We start from the raw sequence: 25,735 nt of genomic DNA on the forward strand, positions 1-25,735 counted from the left end.
ACATGATCCCCGCAGCTACCGGGTTAATCTAGCGTAGATTTTCACATTTCTCTCTAATGGCGATGATGAGAAATTATAACCATGGCCAATCTTTTTTAACTAGCCAATCATGACCTTCAAACCTAACCGTGGGAGTACTAACACAACTTCAATGAAAGCCTTATCGAATGCGCATGCGTGTGTGAGCTCCAAGAATATAACCATGGCCAATCTTTTTTAACTAGCCAATCACGACCTTCAAACCTAACCATGGAACTACCAACACAACCTCTATGAAAGCCTTATCGAATTTGCGTGCGTGCGTGCGTGTGTGAGCCCCGAGACAGTTAACATAGACCGTAAGATTTCTCGGCTCCTCTAAACCCCCAACTCCGTATTCCACACCCGTAACTGCCTCCTGCGATGACTTGTGTTGCTATGTGTTAGTGGCGATGTTTTCTGGTTCAACACGAGAGAGTGAGTGAGACCTTCCAGCAGACCCGTTTAGTGTACTGTATAGATGTTGAGGAAGCTGTACCTGTTAGTGGAGTGCAAGAAAATCCATGTCAGTCTGTGGAGAGATAGATGCCGAGGTTTTTTTTATTTTTATTTATTTATTTATTTATTTATTTTGTTTTATTTACATCAAAGGGTGAAGCTCATATTACACGACTGACAGGAACGATCCAGCACTTCATTGGTGGTGCTCAGAAATGTCCCACCAGCCACACTTATTATCTCACCGTGTATTATGTTAACTAGGAGATCACGCTAACTATCTCACCCAGATGGAGTACAGTCAAACCTTAACGTCCACTTATCTGACGCCCACGGAATTCAATATCCGCGGGGTGGCCCATGAGTATTAAGTTAAAGATTTGGGTATTCACAGGTTTTCTTGAGCACTTTCGTAGCCAGTCAAAACCCACCGTGCACTCTTCTTCCACCCTACGCACCTTCATTCTTGCAGTAACCTCACTAATGGCTGCTATAAGTATACTTTTTTTTTTTCTTTTTTACAACAAAGGAGATGGCTCAAGGGCAACAAACAGAGTGTAGAAAAAAAGCCCACTACTCACCGCTCCCATAATCGACATAAGTAAAGAGTGGCAAAAAGAGAGGTCAATTTCAGGGCGAGAGGTGAGGTGTCGGTCAGCAGATATCCGTGCATCCTCAGCTTCAATGGGTGTGTCTGTTACCTAGCCATGCGGATATTGAGGTTCGACTGTCCTTCCTATAATTTCCTCGTTAACCCGGTAGCAGCGACGGGCCAAATTTGTGGCTTTACCGTATAGCAGCGACGGGCCAAATTTGTGGCTTTACCATGTAGCAGCGATGGGCCAAATTTCTGCCATGATATAAACCCCCCCAAAAAAGATGATACATAATCTGATCACAAACGCTTTGATATGTATTATGAAATGGTTTGTGTGAGGGGTGATTTTTTCTCATTTTTCTCGCTTAGAGGGACCATTAAGAAACATGATCCCCGCTGCTACCGGGTTGATATAATACAACCTGATAACACGTGAATGGGGCTGGTTGGACTTTCCGAGCGCCACTAAATATCTCCTCCTGACTGCATCCGTACCCCTTCGCCATGCAGCCCAACACTACCAAGTCTCCCGCACTCGCCGAGACGTGAAGTTGCTGCCAAATGTCCGTCTCTCAGGCCTGGCGCTGGAGGTGTCTCGTAGCGCATGTGTGGCCGGGCAGTTGCTTGTTTTCTGCCCTGACCCTGGTGACACTGGCAGCAGCTTTACCCTCAAGTGGTGTTATGTTAATGTTACGCCCCTCCCTCTCCATCCCCTTCCCTCCCCATCACTGCGCCTTCCTCCTCTCCCCAACCTAACCCCTCACCATCCATGTGTTGGCACCGCGAGTGTTCACTGAGAATGTTAAGTAGAAGATTGTTTAGTCTGTTGTGGAAGAGAAAAAAAATCCTTGGTTATGTACAGAACTTACCACCATCAATGTGTGTTTTTTCTTCTTTTTTATGCCTTCTGTGCTTCCATGGAGGGTGTTGACGTACCTTACTTGATCTGTAAAGCAACTGTAACCTGCATTGCTGTTTCTCTAGCTCAGTGTCTTGCGTGTGACTCCCCCCGCATGAGACAACACTTCCTTGTTTGCCACTCGCTGGAAATCAGTCTCCTCGAAATTGATTATACTCAGCTGTTTATGAAGTTCCCACAATAACAATCCAGACCCCATTTGATATTTGCTACTTAACATTAAAAGTCTAATTCAACTACCTATAAATTTTCAGTAAGTCCAATTCAAGCTTCATTTCATATTTGCCACTTAACGTTAAAGGTCTTATTCAACTGCCTACAAAGTTTCAACAAGTCTAGTCCAAGCTTCATTTCATATTTGCTAGTTAACCTTAAAGATCCTATTCGACTGTATACAAATTTTCAACAAGTCCAATCCAAGCTTCGTTTACATTTGCTACTTAATATTAAAAGTCTAATTCAACTGCCTACAAATTTTCAACAAGTCCAATCCAAGCTTCATTTACATTTGCTACTTAACGTTAAAGATCTTTTTCAACTGTTTACAAAGTTTCAATAAGTCCAATCCATTCTTTATTTGATAGTATTTGCCGAACATTAAGAATCACACTCAGTCGTTAGTTTACAGAGTCTCTAGAATAACATTACAGTCATTATTTAACAGTATTTGTCACTAAGTGTTAAAAATCATACTCAAATGTCTATAAAGTCCTCTAATAACAACAACTGTCTTCATTCAGTAATATTCGCCAAACATTCAAAAATCATTCTTCACTATTCACAAACCTCTTTCAGTAATAGGCCAGTCTTCATCCTATAGTATTTGGCACTCAACATTAACCTTGGCATCACGTAACTAATTTCTCCAGGCATTTGAGACTAAAAAGCGTTGTTCCAGATTCTCCCAAGTTCCCTTTTCAATGTGGAGACTAGAACTTATTACACAAACAATCCACTTTTCAATCAGTATCATTTGGCACTCTACATTAATCCTGGCATCACCTAATTAACTTGTCCAGGCATTTGAGACTAAAAAGCGTTGTTCCAGATTCTCTTCCAAGTTCCCTTTTCAATGTGGAGACTAGAACTTATTACACAAACAATCCACTTTTCAATCAGTATCATTTGGCACTCTACATCAATCCTGGCATCACCTAATTAACTTGTCCAGGCATTTGAGACTAAAAAGCGTTGTTCCAGATTCTCTCCCAGGTTCCCTTTTCAATGTGGAGCTTCCTACAGTAACACTCCACTTTTCAATCAATATCATTTGGCACTCTACATTAATCCTGGCATCACCTAATTAACTTGTCCAGGCATTTGAGACTAAAAAGCGTTGTTCGAGATTCTCTTCCAAGCTCCTTTTGCAATGAGACTTCCTGTTGTGGCGATCACGAGTCTAACGCGGTCAGACCTTGGTGGTTTACAACACTTTGACAGCATGACAGTTGGTGCTCAGTACTAAAGACAGGCAGGGAGCAGACTTATCCACAGGTACAGCCTCCGCCCACCTCACTAGACCAGGGCAGGCTTGTTCACCCACCCCAACTCAGCCCAACCAAACCAGGGACAGTGTTAACCAGAGCAGGATTGTCCAACTCACCCCAACTCAGCCCAACCAAACCAGGGACAGCATTAACCAGAGCAGGATTGTCCGACCCACACCAACCCAACCCAAACCACCCAAGGACAGCATAGACTAAACCAAACTTGTCACACCCACCCCAACTCAGCCCAACCAAACCAGGGACAGTGTTAACCAGAGCAGGATTGTCCAACCCACACCAACCCAGCCCAAATCACCTGAAGCAAGCATGGACCAACCCAGAGCAGCCCAACCCAAGCCAGCCCAGAGCAGACCACGTTTATGCTGCATTGTCTGACCAAGCCGAACCCAGCGCGACACAAGACAAGACCAAACCAAACTTACCCATCCAAGTCAAACGCAAGCAAAATTAAGCTGAGCACAAGAAGCCATGTATTTACTCTCAATGTAGACAAGCTTAATGAGATAGAGTTGTTTTCAAGATCATGCCAAATGCAAACAAAATTAAGCTGAGCACAAGAAGCCATGTATTCACTCTCAATGTAGACAAGCTTCATGAGATAGAGTTGTTTTCAAGATCAATGCAAATGCAAGCAAGACCAAGCCAAGGATGAAATTGAAGTTGTAGTTTTATTGAATAGAAACGAGCGTCTTGAACCCAGTAGCAGCGACGGGCCAAATTTGTGGCTTTACCGTGTACCAGCGATGGGCCAAATTTGTGGCTTTACCGTGTACCAGTGACGGGCCAAATTTGTGCCATGATAAAAAAAAAACAAAATAGATGATACATAATCTGATCACAAATGCTTTGATATATATTATGAAATGGTTTGTGTGAGGTGATTTTTTTTTCATTTTTCTTGCTTAGAGGGGCCTTTAAGAAACATGATCCCCGCTGCTACTGGGTTAATACAGATGTGGTCCTAATTGCTTAGACAAATAACAAGGGAAGTTACTAGTGCCGTCCGTACAGATGTGAAGAGACGAGTGGGCACAGTAGCTCATCAATCGTCTCAAACTTATGTTGTGTATACAGATGATACCATCCTTGGAGAGAAATTTGAAGAGGTCAATATTATGCTAGTATTTTTACAAGGCAGGTTAGTATTTATGATCGGTCTGTGTGGCTAGTTTTATTTACTTTTTCTATTTTATTTATTTATTTATTTATTTATTTTTTATACCACTTCTGGGATGGAGTCGGTTGGAAGTGTTGGATTTTCACAGAGTTGAGGCGATGTATTGCGTAGTCAGTCATAAAAAGTCATAGAAAATAAATCAACAAAATCAACTCTCCACACCCTGGGAAATGCATCAGTAAGGACAGATCATCCACAGTATTGTTGATGAGGACTAACACCACTAGAAAATCAAGTGTTAGGTCTGTCAGGAGTTTGATGAGAGTTTGTAAATGAAGTTGATCCTCCCGCAAATGTCAAATAAATTCTCCGAAGCTTCACATTACTACTACAGAAACATCTTGCAATGTAATCAAATGGTCGAAGATCAATATTGTCTCGTAAAGAAAATTCATGCGTGTCATTCAATACCGAAGAGATGCTTATGCCTTGGACAGCCCAGCCAGTGAGTGTTCCTGCCTTCGTTAGCTTTTAAGTAGAAGGGAAAATTCATGGCTGCTAAGTGTGTGATCGACTATATATTCAACCTCTATGTAATTCTCTATCCACAAATATGGACGAGACAGCAAGCATAACACGGAAAACTGTAAAATACATCTTCTCTTTATCTGTCTAGTGTGAAGGCATTGATTTCCTCTACGTATGTGATCTGCTGTATAGTCAACCGTTACGTAATTCTTTCCTTATAGATATAGAAGAGGTCAACACAAGCCTAGCACTGTACAATATATCACCCATCTTATAATTCTCTGTGTAATGTAAAATCGTTGATATCCTCTGTGTGATGAACTAACTATTTGTATTCTAAGTTACTGACCCTATAAATGCAAAAGAGGTCAACACAAGCCTAGCACTGTACAATATATCACCCATCTTATAACTCTTTGTGTAATGTAAAATCATTGATATCCTCTGTGTGATGAACTAACTGTATTTTAACTTTCCGTCCCTATAAATGCGGAAGAGGTCAGAAACAACACAAGCCTAGCACTGTACAATATATCACCCATCTTATAATTCTCTGTGTAATGTAAAATTGTTGATATCCTCTGTGTGATGAACTAACTATTTGTATTTGTATGCGGAAAAGGTCAACACAAGCCTAGCACTGTACAATATATCACCCATCTTATAATTCTCTGTGTAATGTAAAATCGTTGATATCCTCTGTGTGATGAACTAACTATTTGTATTTGTATGCGGAAGAGGTCAACACAAGCCTAGCACTGTACAATATATCACCCATCTTATAATTCTCTGTGTAATGTAAAATCGTTAATATCCTCTGTGTGATGAACTAACTGTATTCTAACTTACTGTCCCTATAAATGCAGAAGAGGTTAGAAGCAACACAAGCCTAGCACTGTACAATATAACCCTCATCTTATAATTCTCTGTGTAATGTAAAATCGTTAATATCGTTAAGAATCAGCAAGTAGCGGGCTTTTTTTAATTTTTTTTATTGTTTTCTTTTCTTTTTTATGCCCTTGCACTGTCCTCTGCTGTAAAAAACAAAAAAAATCTTCTGTGTCATGAACTAACTATGTATATTCTAACTTGCCGTCCCTATAAATGCAAAGAGGCTCAGAAACGACTTGAAAGAAAGAGAAACTGGACTGCACACACCACACCACACATCTATTTACTATCAGTGTAGCCTAAACCCATTCATTACAGCTGAGTACAGAATTCCATCTCACTTATAATGTACCTGCACTTCACTTACTTAAAACCGGCACCTTGTTGGAGAGGTTCAGAGCTTTCCAACCTAACCTAACCTAACCTAACCTAACCTAACCTAACCTAACCCAAACCCATTCATTACAGCTGAGCACGGTACTTGATCTCACATGTACTGTACCCGCACTTCCCTTACTTAAAACCGGCACCTTGTTGGAGAGGTTCAGAGCTTTCCAACCTAACCTAACCTAACCTAACCTGACCTGACCTGACCTAACCCCATTCATTACAGCTGAGTACGGTACTTGATCTCACATTTACTGTACCCGCACTTCCCTTACTTAAAACCGGCACCTTGTTGGAGTGGTTCAGAGCTTTCCAACCTAACCTAACCTAACCTAACCTGACCTGACCTAACCCCATTCATTACAGCTGAGTACGGTACTTGATCTCACATTTACTGTACCCGCACTTCCCTTACTTAAAACCGGTACCTTGTCGGAGTGGTTTAGACCTTCCCGAACTAGCCTAACCTAACCTAACCTGACCTAACCCCATTCATTACAGCTGAGTACGGTATCTGACCTCACGATTACTGTACCCGCACTTCCCTTACTTAAAACCGGTACCTTGTCGGAGTGGTTCAGACCTTCCCGAACTAACCTAACCTAACCTGACCTGACCTGACCTGACCTTTTCCACCTCCAGCTGACCTCTACACTCCACTCCATCTCCACTCCTCTCCCAAACTGGCACCTTGTTAGAGTGGTTCAGACCTTTCCAAACTAACCTAACCTAACCTAACCTAACCTAACCTAACCTAACCTAATCCACTCCTCTCAAAACTTCACCTTAAACTCCCCCAAGATACCACTGACTCATTCTTGTACCCCCGCAGGAGAGATACCAGATGGGGGCGGCGTGGACATTGAGAGTTCCAGCTCCGACGAGGAAGAGCAACTCACCAATGAGGACATACAGGAACCAGGATCCACTATCCCTGTGAGCATTGTTCGTACCTGTTTGTTGTTCAGGGTTGGGTGGAGCTTATAGTGACACCCTGCACTCTGTTGTTTTGTCATATATTTCATTAAATTTTGGGTTAATTTTGTCACTTTTTCATTAGGTATTTCATCCTATCATACAGTTTTCCCGATTATCATTCCCACCTGTTTGTGTTCAGGGTTGGGTCGAGCTTATAGTGACATACTGCACTCTGTTGTTTTGTCATATAGTTGTTTAGATTTCTGGATAAATTTGTCACATTTTCATCATTAGGATTCTTTTTACATCTCATATAATTCCTTAGATATAATGATGTCCTGTACTCCGTCATTATATCATATAGTTTTGTAGATTTCTGAATAACTATCGCGCTTTCATTCATTAGCTTTCTTTTTAAATCTTATCATGCAGTTCCTTAGATTTCTGAATAGCCTTTGACACACTTTCATGAGGTATTCTATCATATCGTACAGTCCTTTCGATTTCTGTATATCCTTTGTCGCACTTTCATTACGTGGTGTTGGCGTTGTATGACTTTGCATTCTCACACATCTGGCCTTTCCCCAGGAGCAGGGCGGTGACGCAGAGGAGGAGGCAGGCGCAGAAATATCGGCCCTAGTCAATTACGTTCAACCCGTTCACTTCCACTCCTTCGAGGCGGCAGAAAGTGAGTTGTTTCCTGGAGATTGTTGGACGTTTTTGTTAAGTTTACTGTTTATTTATCAAGATATTTTACTCTTTGTATGTCAAACCTAACCACATTTTCCAACACTCTTGCACCCCAAACTTAACCACATTTTCCAACACTCTTGCACCCCAAACTTAACCACTTTTTCCAACACTCTTGCACCCCAAACTTAACCACATTTTCCAACACTCTTGCACCCCAAACTTAACCACATTTTCCAACACTCTTGCATCCCAAACCTAACCACATTTTCCCTCACTCTTGCACCCCAAACTTAACCATATTTTCCAACACTCTTGCACCCCAAACTTAACCACATTTTCCAACACTCTTGCACCCCAAACTTAACCACATTTTCCAACACTCTTGCACCCCAAACTTAACCACATTTTCCAACACTCTTGCACCCCAAACTTAACCACATTTTCCAACACTCTTGCACCCCAAACTTAACTACATTTTCCAACACTCTTGCACCCCAAACTTAACCACATTTTCCAACACTCTTGCACCCCAAACTTAACCATATTTTCCAACACTCTTGCACCCCAAACTTAACCATATTTTCCAACACTCTTGCACCCCAAACTTAACCACATTTTCCAACACTCTTGCACCCCAAACTTAACCACATTTTCCAACACTCTTGCACCCCAAACTTAACCATATTTTCCAACACTCTTGCACCCCAAACTTAACCACATTTTCCAACACTCTTGCACCCCAAACTTAACTATATTTTCCCTCACCCTTGCACCCCAAACCTAACCACATTTTCCAACACTCTTGCACCCCAAACTTAACCACATTTTCCAACACTCTTGCACCCCAAACTTAACTATATTTTCCCTCACCCTTGCACCCCAAACCTAACCACATTTTCCAACACTCTTGCACCCCAAACTTAACCACATTTTCCAACACTCTTGCACCCCAAACCTAACCATATTTTCCCCCACACTCAGAGCGAAACAGGAGCTACGAAATGTCCTCCTTCGTCGAAACACAGGCCAGCAACCTCCTCAAAGAGTCGCCGATGGAATTTGTCAATTACAACAAGCGCCAGCTGTCGAGGGTGTACCCGAGGGGCACCAGGGTCGACTCCTCCAACTTCCTCCCCCACCAGTTTTGGAACGCCGGCTGTCAGCTGGTGGCGCTCAACTACCAGAGCTTAGGTAAGGACATGAACCTGTGTAACATCATAGTAAATTATTATAATAGAATCTGACACAGGTTGAGAATCCCTTATCCAAAATCCCTGGGACCGAAAGTGTTGCGGATTTCGGATTTCGGAATATGCAGCCCTTTTGACACTTTCATCGATATCTTCACACCACGGAGCACACAACACGCGGTAATCACAATGAGTAATGAGTGAAGGTGTTACTGTGACGACTGCTGACAACAAACTAACACACAGCAGCACCAGAGTTGCCAGGTCGCGGACTGTGTTCCCTCCCAATCCCATCCCAAAAACTGCCCAAAAACTGCGGTGGTGGCAGGCAGATGTTTTTATGCCCAAGGTGCCAACGCAGCAGTAGGTGGGTAAACCGCGGACCTGGCAACCCTGAGCAGCACACAACAGCTGTACGTGGTGGAACCTTCCCATCACTTTGTGGAATTTTCCATTTGTGACGCATCATATCAGCATTCAAAAACATTTCAGATTTTGGAGGTTTTCGGATAAAGGATTCTCAACTTGTATATGTTCCTTCATGTGCTAAATAAACTCAGTCATCCCCTTATGAACCTACAAAGAAAATTACCTAACCTAACTTAAGCTAAATAATTATAAAACAGCCTCATGCATGTGCCTTTCCCCTAAAAACTTACAGAAAAAACAACACTACAGTAAACTATCACACAACCTCTACCACTATTCGCTTTATGTATCCTCCTCATAAACCTACAGAGAAAACAACATTATAGGCAGAAAGACCCTAAACCAACCCTTTAACAGCACATACTAAGGCAGAGAGACCCTAAACCAGCCCCTTAACAGTTCTGACACCCTCTGACACGTTCCAGATCTCGCTATGCAGTTGAATCTTGGGATCTTTGAGTTCAACAACCGGTCGGGGTATTTACTGAAGCCGGACTTCATGAGGAGACCCGACAGGAGGTTCGACCCCTTCGCCGAGTCCACGGTGGACGGCATCATCGCTGGCACAGTGTCTGTCAAGGTGAGAATGTTGTGTATGTGCTGCCAGGCCTCGGTAACTTGTAGGAACCAGTGACAAAGCTATTTATTTGTTGATTTTTATGCTACAGGAAGAAGTCAAGGGCTAATATAGAAAAAGGGGGGAAGAAAGGCCCACAAAAATTCTGTCCCCCTAAATTGAAAAAACAAAAGCCCACAAAAATGTTTAATCCAAGGTTCAGACTCAGCAAATGTGTAAAAGATTGTAGCTACTTCTCACTCTACATATTTCGCTCTCCTCTGAGTTTTGAAGGAAAAAAAAAGTAATAAATAAATAAAAATAAAGACAAAAGAAAAAAGGCTTAGATCTAACTTACCAAATGTGCAAAAGATGTCTAACTACTTCTCCCTATAAATATTTTGCTCTCCTCGGAGTTTTGAAGGAAAAAAAAAGTAATAAATAAATAAAAATAAAGACAAAAGAAAAAAAAGAGATCTAACTTACCAAATGTGCAAAAGATGTCTAACTACTTCTCCCTATAAATATTTTGCTCTCCTCGGAGTTCTGAAACGCAAAAAAAAAACATACAAAAAAACGCCTGCCAGTCTCCGTGCCCCAAAAGCGAAAAGTCGAGGAACTAAAGGTATTCGGTTCTTTCCAGGTCATATCGGGTCAGTTCCTCTCCGACAAGCGCTCCGGCTGTTACGTGGAGGTGGAGATGTACGGCCTACCAGCAGACACCGTGCGCAAGAAGTTCAAAACCAAGATATTCCCGAACAACTGTATAAACCCACTCTGGGACGAGGAGCCATTTGTGTTTAAGAAGGTTAGTGTGTCTGTCTGTAGGGACCTCACCGTAGCCTATGAAATGTTTGAAGTGCTGTACAGTGAGGAGAAGGTTCTATTTTTGTTCCTGTGCAAGAAATAATGGCTTTTGTAGTGGTTGTCTGTCTCCAGGGACCTCACCGTAGCCTATGAAGTGTTTGAGGTGCTGTACAGTGAAGAGAAGGTTCTGTTTGTGTTCCTGTAAAATGTTTTGTTACTCTGCAAGAAATGATGGCTTCTTTAGTGGTTGTCTGTCTGCAGGGAATCCACCGTAACCTAAGAAATGTTTGAGGTCCTGTACAGTGAAGGGAAGGTTCTGTTCTCCACCGTAACCTATGATATGTTTGAAGTGCTGTACAGTGAAGGGTCGTTTTTTTTTTCCTGTGATTTTGTTACTCTGCAAGAAATGGTGACTTTTGTTGTGTGTGTCTGTCTGCAGGGACCTCAATGTAACCTAAAAAATGTCTGAAGTGCTTACAGTGAAGGGAAGGTTCTGTTTGTGTTCCTGTAAAATGTTTTGTTACTCTGCAAGAAATGATGGCTTCTGTAGTGTCTGTGTCTGCAGGGACCTCACCGTAACCTAAAATATATATAGTGTTACTGCTGTGTTCGGTTTAGCAGTAGCCTGTGTCTCAGAGCCGTCAGATCAACATTGCTGTGCGGCCAACATTGCCAGATTGTCGTGTTCAGCCGATTATATTTCCCGACTTCCTACCCCCAGACTGTCTTCTGGGCTCCAATAAGGAAACTGATTTATAGTTATCGTTAACCCCTTCGCTATGGCCGGTCAAAACAAAGCCCTGCGCTGTATCCGAGATCACAGTGCGCGCCAAATTTCAAATGTTGCTATTGAATATAACAAGTTTTCACCCATAAACTCAACATAATCATTATGTATTATATATGAAAACATGCAGAATTAAATGGTGCACATAAAGAAACATAAATTAATTGATAATGTTGAGATGTAAGCATAAATATAAAGATAAAATAACTCGTATATTGGCTAAAGCGAGCCAGGACGCAGTATACGCATCCTCGTGTTGAAGGGGTTAAAAGAGTTAGATCCTGATGTTTCTTGGCAATAGTTAGGCGTCAGAAACCAGTAAATACTATGCTCTGAGTACGGCAATCTGGCAATGGTGTGTATGTCTCTAATGAACAAGTTGGAGGATGTGTCGGCTGGCTGTGATGGGAGAATGTGGAGGGATATGTAGTGACATTAAATAATACTACATGAATAAAGGAGTAAGTAAATGTATATGTAATTAAAATATCTGTTGACTGTAAGACCCTATGCAAGAGAACTGAACCCCTTCCCCCTCCAGGTAGTGTTGCCGGAGCTGGCCACGCTGAGGATAGTGGCGTACGAGGAGGGCGGCCGCGTCAGTTTAGGCAACCGAGTGCTCCCCATCGTCGGCTTAAGACCAGGCTACAAACACATCACCCTGCGCAATGAAGCCGGGCAGCCGCAGGGCCTCTCAACGCTCTTCGTGCACGTTAAGGTGACCAGCGGCTCCTCCTGGGATAGAGAACCAAAATTAGTGCTATATTAATTTCCTGTTTATTTTCTTACCCTTTTTAACTCGTCCGCTGTGATTGGCATGGATTCCGCCTTCACTGGTAGCCTGGTAACATGTACTCCCAGGGTCTTTCTCTGCCTCTGTGGTGGATAGTGGAGTGTTTCCCATGTGGTATTGGTATGCTAGATTTCCCCTTCCATTTTTCTTCACTGAATTGTACCAGCCACTTTTTGCTCCACTCCTGTAGCTTGGTGATGTCTTCTTGTAGGAAATCTGCAGTCAAGGGGTAAACAGTGCCTACATTTTCCTTCACTGGTTTGCATATAACTTTTTACTCTGAGGTTACAGACGGCCATTCTTATACACATCATAGAACCAAACATATGTCTCAGCACCACATGACCAAGCAGTACAAGATGTTAAACAGTGCCTACATTTTCCTTCACTGGTTTGCATATAACTTTTTACTTGGGGGTTAGAGACTGACATTCCTATACTTACCATAGAACCAAACATGTCTCGGCACCACATGACCAACAATTAATCAATCATCACTAAACATCATTTCTCTCTGGTTTCTTTATCCCTCAACTATCCCTAACACTTGCAGGTTGGAGATTACGTTCCACACGGCCTCAGCGACTTTGCCGAGGCCTTGGCCAACCCCATCAAGTACCAGAGTGAGCTGGACAAGAGGGCGAAGCAGCTGGAGGTGTTCGACGATGAGGAGGATACAGAGGTGAGCGTGGCGGCGGCGGCGGCGGTGGTGGTGGTGGTGGTTAGCTATATTATGTTTGGTTAATGTTCTTGTTATTTCTCTTCTCTCTCTTTATCTTTTCTTCCTTCTCTCTATTTATGTTTCTTTACCTTTTGTCTTTGCTCTTTTCTCTTTTCTACTTTTTCCGATCTTTTCTTCCTTCTTTCTTTCTCTTTTTTCTTTTTTTTCTCATGTCCTTCTTTCCTTCTTTCTTCCTTCTTTCCTTTCTTTTTTTTTCTCGTCCTTCTTTCTCATTCTCTCTTTGTTATTCTCTTCCTTCCTTTCTCCTTCCTTCTGTCGCATTCTTCTTTCTTTCTTCCCGTCTAACCTGCTCTCTCATTCCTTGCCATCCACTGTTTATTCTTTTTTCCCTTCCTCTCTTCCTCCCTTCCTTCCTTCCTTCATGATCTCCCTCTCGTAAAACTTCCACAGATATTTCATTTCCATATGGATTCACTCATTCATTTATTCATATTTATTCACTTAGTATTATTTAACGTCACTTTTTCTATTATTTAACGTCACTTTTTCTATTATTTAACGTCACTTTTTCTATTATTTAACGTCACTTTTTCTATTATTTAACGTCACTTTTTCTATTATTTAACGTCACTTTTCTATTATTTAACGTCACTTTTTCTATTCTTTCTTCCCTTCCCTCCCCCCTTCCTTCCTTCATAATCTCCTCCTCATGTAACTTCAACTTTCAACATTCATTTATTCATATTTATTCACCTTAATTAACATCACTTTTTCTATTCTTTCTTCCCTCCCTTCCTTCCTTCCTTCCTTCATAATCTCCTTCTCGTAAAACCTCAACAGATATTTCAGTAACATACACATTTACTCACTCATTTATTCATATAGTATTATTTAACCCAGTAGCAGCAACAGGCCTAATTTGTGGCTTTACCATGTATCAGCGACGGGGTAAATTTTTGCCATGATGTAAATCCCCCCAAAAATAGATGCTGCATAAACTGATCACAATGAGTTCATATACGTATATTTCGTATGGTTTGCGTGAGTGATGATTTTTTCTCATTTTTCTCGCTTAGATTCTCCTTTAAGTAATAGTATCCCCACAGCTACCGGGTTAATGTAATTTTCTCTCTGTTTTTAGGAGGGCGGGGATAAGAACCTTCCCGAGGCGCCCAGCAAGCAGCGCGACTCCTTCCGTGCCAGTCAGGGGGCGGGCGGCGACGGCACGCTTGGCCCGGGGGAGGACGGCCAGCGCGGAGCCACACGGACGCGCAGCAACGGGGAGGTGCCAGAGGGCGGCGGCACGCGGGAAAACACTCCACACGGCCCACGTAAGGCAGACTCGGGAGACGGCATATCAGGGTCTTGAGGGGCTGGTTTTTAGGGGCTGAAGGGTGCTGTTTTAAGGGTCTCTGTCTCTTTATATATGGTCAAGGGTCTCTGCTTTAGTATGATTTAGTATGGCTATTTAGGGGTGTAAGGGGCTGTTTTGGTGCTTTTCCATCTTAGTATGTATGGTTAAGGGGCTGGTTTATGGTCTCTCTGCCTCACTCCTTACATTGTCACCCTCATAAAATAATCGGCTAAGTCATTTTTCAGAGATTTCCAGGTTTTTGTCAACATCAATTTTTCAACATGTGACACCCATTTTCGTATACTTGCCTTCGTCATTCAGGGTTTGAGTGTCCTAGAATTGGCCTTTTCTTTCCTGCCTAACTCTGAAGCCAAATGAGATAATGACATTTCTTTTATGATTTCCTGTAAAGTAAAAAAAATGACAAGCGCTTTGTTTACGAAGGTGACGATATATTTAAGGGCTAATGGGGTTGTTGCTGTCTGCTTCTTAGGATACTGTACAGCGGATCAAGCATACCACATCATTGAGTTCTCTTAGCATCACATGGCCCTAGGCAGTGCTATCTAAAACAAAATTGGGATCTTCTTAGGATAATGTACAGCAGATCAAACACACCACATCATTGAGTTCTCTTAGCATCACATGGCCCTAGGCAGTGCTATCTAAAACAAAATTGGGATCTTCTTAGGATAATGTACAGCGGATCAAGCACACCACATCATTGAGTTCTCTTAGCATAACATGGCCTTAGGCAGTGCTATACCCAAAACAAAATTAGCAGCCCACAAGAACAAGGCCAATACAAAGCTTTAGAGATCAGAAAGATTTAGTGATGGACCAAAGGCATCTGTTTTCATGAATGTTCAGTGATTTCTATTTACAGTACAGTAGGACACTTCTCTTCCTCCCCATCCAAGCCAAGGTTATGTTTTTTCATGGCATCAGGGAAACAGGAAAGAAAAGAAAATTTCATGTCAGGAAAATGTAGTGATTCAGCAGAGCATCAATTCTGGAAGACTGTTCACTGATATCTATTCAGCAGATCTTTTTAAATAATTTATTCCTCTGATAATTGATCTATCAATTTATACATATATTATTACCATTAGTAAGTAGGAGCTCAGACATATATTTTCCTCTCCATTCAAGATTCAGTAATATCCAAACTTACTCATTCTTATAAATTCCTGACTCCAGTTTTTAACCCGGTAGCAGCGACGGGCCAAATTTGTGGCTTTACCGTGTAGCAGCGACAGGCCAAATTTGTGGCTTTACCATGTAGCAGCGACGGGCCAAATTTGTGGCTTTACCGTGTAGCAGCGACGGGCCAAATTTGTGGCTTTACCGTGTAGCAGCGACGGGCCAAATTTGTGCCATGATATAAACCCCCAAAATAGATGATTCATAAACTGATCACAAATGCGTTGATATATATGATGAAATGGTTTACGTGAGTGATGATTTTTTTCTCCTTTTTCTCGCTTAGAGGGATGAGCCTTTAAGAAATATGATCCCCGCAGCTACCGGGTTAAGGCTGTTACTTTGGGTCTATTAGCTGTACGTTTAGACACAGTGTTTCCCTTCCTTCCAAGCTTCAGATTAGCAAAATACATTCTTCGCATTATACATAAACGCCTGAGCTCATTTAATCGCTGTTGTTGATGTCCTTTCCTCTTTGGGTTAATTCGGTTCATTCTTATTCTGTATTTTTATTCATATTTAATTTTCTTTAAGGAAGGACAGCAACAACAACAGCACCTGACCGGAACTAAATCACCTCTTTTGCATCTGTGTTTCTTTTTTCTCTTTTTCTTTTTACAGGAGTACAGAGAATTTTTATTATTATTATTATTATTATTTACAGTGAAGGAGGCAGCTCAGGGCAAAAAAATAAAAAAAAAATACACGCCCTCTACCCCCCAAAAATCTCTTTCCGCTGCCTCGAAACACAAAATCATCACTGTCTGTCTGTTTGTTTTGCCTTCCCCATTTCTCCTCCAATCATCAGCCTTTCTCATCTCCCTTCTCTCTTATCCATCCGTTTCTCTCTGTCAACTTTACGCACCTTATTCACCGTCTATTTGCCTTACTCCTATTCTTTCAATCATCAGTTTTTTTCCTTCCTTCCTTCCTTCCTTCCTTTCTTTCTTTCTTTTCAATCTTATCTTTTCCTGTTTCTCTGTTTCCTTTTCACACAAGAATCACCATCTGTCTGTTTGTCTTATTCCTCCAATCATCAGTCTTTCTCATTTCCTTTCTTCCTTCCTTCCTTCCTTCCTTCCTTCCTTCCTTTCTTTTCAATCTTATCTTTTCCTATTTCTCTGTTTCCTTTACACTCAAGAATCACCATCTGTCTGTTTGTCTTATTCCTCCAATCATCAATCTTTCTCATTTCCCTCCTTCCTTCCTTCCTTTCTTTCGCTTCAATCTTGCTATCTTTTCCTTTCTCTCTGTTTCCTATACGCACAAGAATCACCATCTGTGTCTTATTCCTTCAATCATCAATCTTTCTCAATTTCCTCCTTCCTTCCTTTTTATCCCTTCATTTCTTCCTGTCTTTTCCTTCCTCTCCCATTTCTTTCTCATTTTCTTCCTATGTTTCTTTTCCCTCCCCATCTCTGTCTTTCTCTACCATTTCTTTATTTCTCATTTCCTTCCTTTCTTTCCCTTCCCATCTCTCCTTTTCTCTCCATCTTTTCCTTCCTCTCCCATTTCTCTCTCATTTCCTTCCTTTGTTTCCCTCCCCATCTCTCCATTTCTCTCCATTTTTTCCTTCCTCTCCCATTTCTTTCTCATTTCCTTCCTATGTCTCTTTTCCCTCCCCATCTCTGTCTTGCTCTACCATTCCTTTCTTTCCCTCCCCATCTCTGTCTTTCTCTATCAGTTCTCTTTCTTTCTTATCTCCTTCCTTTCTTTCCCTCCCCATCCCTTCCTCTCTCCCCTCACCGCACCGTTCAAAACACTCATCTCCTTCCTTTCTTTCCCTCCCCATCCCTTCGTCTCTCCCCTCACCGCACCGTTCACAACACTTAACTAACTCCCTGGCTTGGTCTTGATTCCCAGGTCGCGAGAACTCTATCACCCCCAAGGCACACTTAAAACTAAGCGAAGACAAGGCTGACCGCGACAAGGAGGGGACACTAACTCTCCTAGGTACATAACAGTGAGGATTTCCAGCCCTTCTGTGTGTTGGCTTGATGTGCGTGTATGCGTATGTGTGTGTGTGAGCGTTGATGTTGCATGCTATTCATCCCTATGCCTGGCACCCATATCTCTGAGGCTATGCAGAGCTATAGCATATGCCTGTAGCCTTACCTTGCATTCTCTTGTGTCCGTATCAGTATAAGAGTCGTATTTTAAGACATTTCGCTGCCCAAGAACACCTATTTGACAAGGCTTTCGTAGGAGTTGTGGGCATTTCCAGGAGTAGTTTTATGGCCCTGGTGGTTGTTTGACCCTTCCTCTGTACCCTGAACCTAAAGAAACACTCATCAATGCAGGTTCATGGTGCAGAAGCCTTGTCACACCATTACTAGGCTCAGAAAATTACCAATGGAAATACTAACACAACCTCTATGAAAGCGTTATCAAATGTGGGTGTGTGGAAGCCTTGTTAAACTATCACTAGGCTCATAAAACTACCCATGGAAATACTAACACAACCTCAATGAAAGTCTTATCAAATGTGGGTGTGTGTAAGCCTTGTCAAACTATCACTAGGCTCATAAAACTACCCATGGAAATACTAACACAACCTCTATGAAAGCCTTATCAAATGTGGGTGTGTGGAAGCCTTGTCAAACTATCACTAGGCTCATAAAACTACCCATGGAAATACTAACACAACTTCTACCAAAGCCTTATCAAATGTGGGTGTGTGTAAGCCTTGTCAAACTATCACTAGGCTCATAAAACTACCCATAGAAATACTAACACAACCTCTATGAAAACTTTATCAAATGTGTGTATATGTAAGCCTTGTCAAACTATCACTAGGCTCATAAAACTACCCATGGAAATACTAACACAACAACCTCTACGAAAGCCTTATCAAATTGTGTATGTGTGTGTGTATATATGTGAGTGTGTGTGGGTGGGTGTGAGAGACATTCACCATGGTCTGATCACATACTGGACTGACAATTCCCAGCCAGTCACCTTCCTGAAAGAGCTTGGAGAGACGCAGAGTGACAGATCTCCGGTGTGCGTGTGTGCGTCAATGTTACCAGATTATCATCCTCAGAGCATTGCATTTACCGGCTTCTGACCCGTAACTATTGCCAAGAAACACCAATAATTAACCATTCTAACGATAACTATATATGAAGTCAGTTATTGGGGTGGAGGAGGCAGGTTTTGGCTCTGATATCGGCAAACATAAGAGGCTGAGTAGGACGATCTGGCAACGGTGGCATGCATGTATGTGTGTGTGTGTGTGTGTGTGTGTGTGTGTGTGTGTGAAGGCCTTGGTGTAGCATGCTCCGTAACTGTCTTGCTAATCTCCGCACACCCAGCCTTGCACCACCAACACCCACGTTAACATAACCAGCACTCACACCCTTGTTGTCGTACTGTTTGCCAAGTCATCACCAATCTCTGCAGCGCACGAGATAAAACGTCACTTTCTCTGCTTTAAGTTTTCCTAATATAAACCCATTTGTGTGTTGCCTGACCTACTTTTTTTCAGCAGTCAAGGAAGCAGCTCAAGGGAAAGAAGTGGAGAGAAATACTGAGTCAAACACACACACACACACACACACACACACACACACACATAATGAGGAGTTGCTACTAAGAGAAGGAATAAACACAAGGAACACAAGAGGACACGGCAAAAAATTGAGGAAAGGAAGATGCTTGAGAGACAAAGAAATATAGCTTCCCGCAAAGAAATATAGAGGTTTGGAACAGACTGAGTGAGGATGTAGTATCGGCGAAGAGTGTGCACAAGTTTAAGGAAAAGTTGGACAATACAGATATGGAGACAGGACCACACTACAACTAGGTAAATACAACTTGCTCATGTCAAGAGGGTATCTGCTGGCGATTACGAGTCCAACATGTGATCAGGCCATGGTGGTGAATTACATATATACATACTCCCTCCCCTCCCACCTCTCTGGCTCCCCTCCCCTCCCCTCACTCCCCTTACCTGGCCCCCTTCACCTCCCCTCACTCCCCTCCCCTTACCTGGCCCCCTTCCCCTCCCCTCACGCCCCTCCCCTTACCTGTCCCATGCACTCCATATAAACCCCATTAATACTTTGCCTTGCAGGAGGTGGCCGAGCATGTGACGCTGTGTGCCTCGTGCATGTGTTGACGTAAGGAAATGTTGTGACCCACTCAGGATTTTGTCTCATTTTAACATTTTTCGTCTTACTCGTGTTATTCAATTTCAGGGACTTTTTTTTTTCTTCCCATTATAAAAAGAACTTATCATTATGTTCTCAGTGACTTGTGGCTTTTAAAAACAATGTCTAAATTCCTCCATGAAACTACTTTATGGCCAATAAACATATCAATCAATCAATCAATCAGTCATCTTCACTCTCCCTTCCCAATGTCTAAACTCCTCCATGTACCTACCTTAAGGCCAATAAACAAATCAATCAATCAATTAATCAATCATCTTCACTCTCTCCCTTCCTCCCCTTCTTCTCCCTCTACCCTCTTATTTTTCTCATATTCTCGTGTTTTCCGGGAATGTTGCATGCGCTTAACCGATGTGTTGCCGCCGCTGCCGCATGCAAGCCCACACAACGCAGCACTTTTTTGTACAGCACCGACTGCCAACCATGAATGCCAAACTGTTATCTGCCTTGCCTGAGAAGAAACCATCGAGGAAGAACAGCTGCGGACAAAAGGAAATGGGTGTACCTTACTCTGAGCTCACTGTGATATGGTAACCTGTTTTTTGTGTACGTTGCAAGTGTCGTCTTCGCTTCTCTCTCTCTCTCTTTCCTATCTACTTCTTTGCTAGTTTGTCCATTCCCTTCTCTTTCTCTTCCTCACCCTCCCTTCTCCCTCTCCCTCATGACTTGCCGTGCTCAAATACGCTACCAAGTTACAAATCAAGACTAAGGTGCATCCGTATTCTTTGCCCATAGCTGTACGTCAATCCCCCCCCCACAGACGCTATTCTCTATCATCCGTTCCCCCTTTCCAGAAACCAGCAAGCTTCTCAACGAGCCCGAGAGGTTAGAAAAACTTTGGACCCACAAGAGCGTAAGAGAGAAGAAGCTGGAGCTGGAGAAGAGTCTGGAGAAGCTAAAGAAAAAATACGAAAAGGTAACGAAGATTCCGAGCGGAGGAGACGTTTGTTAGTTAGCCGGCTGTGTGTGTGTGTGTGTGTGTGTGTGTTATTGAGTTAGGTTAGGTAGTTTTAGTGCAGGAGTTGTAGTGTTGCAGTGTTGTAGGAGGACTCTTAGATGGGGTGTTGTGTGTGTGTGTGTGTGTGTGTGTCCAACCCTCCATGTGCTCTGGGGAAGGGTATTGGGTTAGTTTAGGTTGTGTTAGTGCAGGAGTTGTAGTGTTGCAGTGTTGAAGGTGGGGTCTTAGGTGTGTGTTGTGTGTGTGTGTGTGTGTGTGTGTGTGTTGGTGAGGATGTGTGTGTGTGTGTGTGTTTGTGCTCATGTGAGTTTATTTACTTGCGATATTTATGGGATTTCATTTTTTAGTCTCAAACAGTCAATTTTTGCTTTCAGTGTTTATCTTACTTATTTATTTGTTTATTTATTTATTTATCTTCATTTATTCATTCATTTATTTTATTTTATTTGTTTTTTTTCTGATTAAATAACCTGTTTGTCCAAGCTGTTCTGCTCTCCATTGCATTTTTTAGTCAACTTCATTTCTTCATATTTCAAGTATTTTTCTTGTTTACTTTCTTTCATATCCTCAAATTGCTATGCTTGCTTAAGTTCTACTCTTCATTTCATCTTCTAATCAACTTTATTTCTTCATATCTCAAGTATTTTCCTTGTTTACTTTCTTTCATATCCTCAAGTTGCTGTGCTTGCTTAAGTTCTACTCTTCATTTCATCTTCTAATCAACTTTATTTCTTCATATCTCAAGTATTTTCCTTGTTTACTTTCTTTCATATCCTCAAATTGCTATGCTTGCTTAAGTTCTACTCTTCATTGCCTTTTCTAATCAACTTTATTTCTTCATATCTCAAGTATTTTCCTTGTTTACTTTCTTTCATATCCTCAAGTTGTTGTGCTTGCTTAAGTTCTACTCTTCATTGCCTTTTCTAATCAACTTTATTTCTTCATATCTCAAGTATTTTCCTTGTTTACTTTCTTTCATATCCTCAAGTTGCTATGCTTGCTTAAGTTCTACTCTTCATTTCATCTTCTAATCAACTTTATTTCTTCATATCTCAAGTATTTTCCTTGTTTACTTTCTTTCATATCCTCAAATTGCTATGCTTGCTTAAGTTCTACTCTTCATTTCATCTTCTAATCAACTTTATTTCTTCATATCTCAAGTATTTTCCTTGTTTACTTTCTTTCATATCCTCAAATTGCTATGCTTGCTTAAGTTCTACTCTTCATTGTGTCTTCTAATCAACTTTATTTCTTCATATCTCAAGTAGTTTCCTTGTTTACTTTCCTTCATATCCTCAAGTTGTTGTGCTTGCTTAAGTTCTACTCTTCATTGCCTTTTCTAATCAACTTTATTTCTTCATATCTCAAGTATTTTCCTTGTTTACTTTCTTTCATATCCTCAAGTTGTTGTGCTTGCTTAAGTTCTACTCTTCATTGTGTCTTCTAATCAACTTTATTTCTTCATATCTCAAGTATTTTCCTTGTTTACTTTCTTTCATATCCTCAAGTTGTTGTGCTTGCTTAAGTTCTACTCTTCATTGCGTCTTCTAATCAACTTCATTTCTTCATATCTCAAGTATTTTCATTTTTTACTTTCTTTCATATCCTCAAATTGCTATGCTTGCTTAAGTTCTACTCTTCATTGCGTCTTCTAATCAACTTTATTTCTTCATATCTCAAGTAGTTTCTTTTATATTACTTTCTTTCATATCCTCAGGTTGCTTCATGTCCTCTATAAACGCATCTTCTCCATCAATTCTTTCTACTCTTCATATTTACCTGGTTGTAGTACAGAGGGCTTGGACTACACTCATCTGGTTCTGTCTACCTATCTTTTTTTCTTCTTTTTACTACAAAGGAGACGCCTCAAGGGCAACAAAAAGTGTAGAAAAAAAAAGCCCTCTACTCACTGCTCCCAACTCCCATATTTTTCCAGTTTTCTTTATATATCCCACACACTCTTTGCCTTCCTCCTCCTCCTCCTCCTCCTCCTCTCCTAACTCATCCCTAGTATTTATATTTCAATGGGGGAAAACTGTATTGAGTGCGTGTGTGTGTGTGTGTGTGTGTGTGTGTGTGTGTGTGTGTGTGTGTATTTTCCAGTTTACTTTATATTCCCCACACACTCTTTGCCTTCCTCCTCCCCTTCTAATTCATCCCTAGTATTTATATTTCAATGGGGGAAAACTGTATTGAGTGCGTGTGTGGGTGTGTGTGTAGGTATGGGTGTGTATTTTCCAGTTTACTTTATATTCCCCACACACTCTTTGCCTTCCTCCTCCTCCTCCTCCTCTTCTAACTCATCCCTAGTATTTATATTTCATTGGGGTAAACTGTATCGAGTGTGTGGGTGTGTATTTTCAAGGAGCATTTCTGGTCGACTGATAAAGACTCAAAACAAGAAGAGTGTGTGTGTGTGTACGTCTAGGTGTGGGTGTGTGATTGAGAGTGTATGTGTGTGTGTGTGTGTGTGTGTGTCCAGGGATCACATCAAGCTTATTAAAAAGACTCAAAACCAAAGCATTCACATCCAAGACCTTCTGTTCCTAATACCACGCTGAGTACCCTTCCCTGATCCCTGGACACACCGCAGCGTTCAGCCTCAGGTCGGCATCACACGCCCTTTCATTGGCACCTCATGTGTAAATATCTGTACATCTGGCAGCAGTAGTTCAGCCAGCAGGACAGGGACTCGGGGCCGCTTTCAGTCATTTTGTTTGTTATGATCGTTACCAGTGGTGCCGATCGCTGCTATAGTATTTCCATGTAAAACTGGCTGATGGGGTAGTGGTGGCTGCGGGGTTAGCCTAGCCCCGCACCTTACCATACATTCTCAACATCTCTCGTTTCCTCTGCAGCCGCCACTACCCCATCGGCCAGTTTCACGTGGAAAATTATAGCGTCGATCGCCCCCATTGGTAACGATCAAAACAAACAAAGTGACTGTGAAAGCGGCCCTCAATCGGCACTCATTTATGGCCAGTTCGACAGTCCAACACACGGTCACTGTAAGCGCCCAAACCAAACCACACTCTCCAAAATGATCCGTTATTTCTACTCAATACCAGATGCCAAGAAAGAGATTTCCTGTGTCGTTTCGTAAAATTTCCTCCTTCCTATATCAACACCAAACACTTGAGCTATGAGGAATTTTCGTCATGCTGTGTGTTTGGTTGGGAAGCTCATAAACTTGTATTGGACTGTAAAACTGACCCTTAGACCTGCTTGAAGGAGTGTAGTGCAGCGGTAAACAGCAGTAAACAGCAGTAAACCACCGTAACATTAACCAGCAGTTCTTAGCCTTCCCCTGATATCAGCACCCCACACTTCCTATAGCCTTGTCTGACCCCCAGCACCCCCAGCACTGAAGTATAGGCAGTCCAGCATCCCCTATGACTGACAGGTTTTCTGCTTACCCCCCAAAAAAGTGAGTTAAAAGAATAGAAAAAAAAATCTAACCACATTTTTTGCTAACTCCCAAAAAGTGCGTTAAAAAAGAATAGAAAAAAAAAATCTTTATACTTGGGTTCTAAAGACGTTCGCTCCAGCACCATCAAGTAAATAGAACTCGTTTGATTTTCTTACATGGGAGGAGGGGAGACGTTAGTTGGGTGTGAGGTGGGGGCAGCGGTGAGTCGTGGGGTGGGGGGGGAAAGGGATGGGGGTGGGGTGGGGGGCAGCGGTGAGTAGTGGGGTGGGGTGGGAAAGGGATGTGGGTGGGGTGGGGGCAGCGGTGAGTAGTGGGGTGGGGTGGGAAAGGGATGGGGGGGGGGCAGCGGTGAGTAGAGGGGTGGGGTGGGAAAGGGATGGGGGTGGGGTGGGGGGCAGCGGTGAGTAGTGGGGTGGGAAAGGGATGGGGGTGGGGTGGTTAGGTTAGTTAGGTTAAGTGTAGATGAGGCTTCTTGTATTTAGTTGAGGAAGGAAGGAAGGGTAAGGAAGAAGGAAGGGTAAGGAAGGAAGGAAGGGTAAGGAAGGAAGGGAGGGTAAGGAAGGAAGGAAGGGTAAGGAAAGATGAAAGGAAGGGTAAGAAAGAAGGGAGGGTGAAGGAGGGTAAGGAAGGAAGGAAGGAAGGATGGAAGGGAGGGGATCGAAGGAAGGGGGGGTGAAGGAGGGAGGTTAAGGAGGGAAGGCAGGGTGGAGGGAGGGTAAGGAAGGAAGGGAGGGAGGGTAAGGAAGGAAGGAAGGAGAGTTAGGAAGTAAGGGAGGGTAAGAAAGGAAGAAAGGAAGGGAGAGGATTGAAGGAGGGAGGATAAGAAAGAAGGGAAGGGATTGAAGGAAGGAAGGAAGGGAGGGAGGGAGGGTAAGAAAGAAGGGAGAGGATTGAAGGAGGGAGGGTAAGGAAGGAAGGAAGGAAGGGTAAGGAAGGAAGCCACCCCCATATCAGCACCCTTAAGACAGCACCCAAATCAGCACCCTTAATTCAGCACCCTACGACAGCACCCCAAATCAGCACCCTTAAGACAGCACCCTACGATAGCACCCCAAATCAGCACCCTTAATTCAGCACCCCAAAATCAGCACCCTTAAGTCAGCACCTCCCAGGCTAAGAACTGCTGGTCTGGACTAACACTCGGCATGCCCAGGAAGCACAACACACACTGGACACGGCAGGCTGGTAATAGTGTTTCGCGTTTCCCTTGGTGACCTCTCCGTGCCTTCACAGGACCGGCAAAATCTTGAACAGCAGCAGCAGAAAAAGCGATCCCAAGTGCAAAAGACTCATACCAAGCTTATGAAAAAATATTCCTCCAGTAAACCCATGTAAGTG

At 42.4% G+C, this 25,735-nt stretch overlaps 1 protein-coding gene across 11 annotated transcripts in view; it reads left to right on the plus strand.

Annotated features, from left to right (window-relative positions):
• LOC127002705 (1-phosphatidylinositol 4,5-bisphosphate phosphodiesterase classes I and II-like) overlaps window positions 1-25,735 on the plus strand; it is a 148,313-nt gene that overhangs the window by 113,160 nt on the left and 9,418 nt on the right. For 4 of the 11 annotated variants that reach the window (XM_050868780.1, XM_050868785.1, XM_050868791.1 and 1 more), the window contains 11 exons: window positions 7,258-7,370; window positions 7,932-8,031; window positions 9,018-9,227; window positions 10,081-10,235; window positions 10,855-11,019; window positions 12,347-12,523; window positions 13,152-13,280; window positions 14,422-14,611; window positions 17,701-17,790; window positions 20,804-20,925; window positions 25,631-25,728. In XM_050868780.1, the coding sequence (XP_050724737.1) occupies window positions 7,258-7,370; window positions 7,932-8,031; window positions 9,018-9,227; window positions 10,081-10,235; window positions 10,855-11,019; window positions 12,347-12,523; window positions 13,152-13,280; window positions 14,422-14,611; window positions 17,701-17,790; window positions 20,804-20,925; window positions 25,631-25,728 (1,549 nt within the window). The remainder of the gene's footprint in view (window positions 1-7,257; window positions 7,371-7,931; window positions 8,032-9,017; window positions 9,228-10,080; window positions 10,236-10,854; window positions 11,020-12,346; window positions 12,524-13,151; window positions 13,281-14,421; window positions 14,612-17,700; window positions 17,791-20,803; window positions 20,926-25,630; window positions 25,729-25,735) is intronic. The other 7 variants (XM_050868781.1, XM_050868786.1, XM_050868782.1 and 4 more) reach the window with 4 other exon arrangements.

Source organism: Eriocheir sinensis, chromosome 24 (genome assembly GCF_024679095.1).
Source record: "Eriocheir sinensis breed Jianghai 21 chromosome 24, ASM2467909v1, whole genome shotgun sequence".
Lineage (NCBI taxonomy): Eukaryota > Metazoa > Arthropoda > Malacostraca > Decapoda > Varunidae > Eriocheir > Eriocheir sinensis.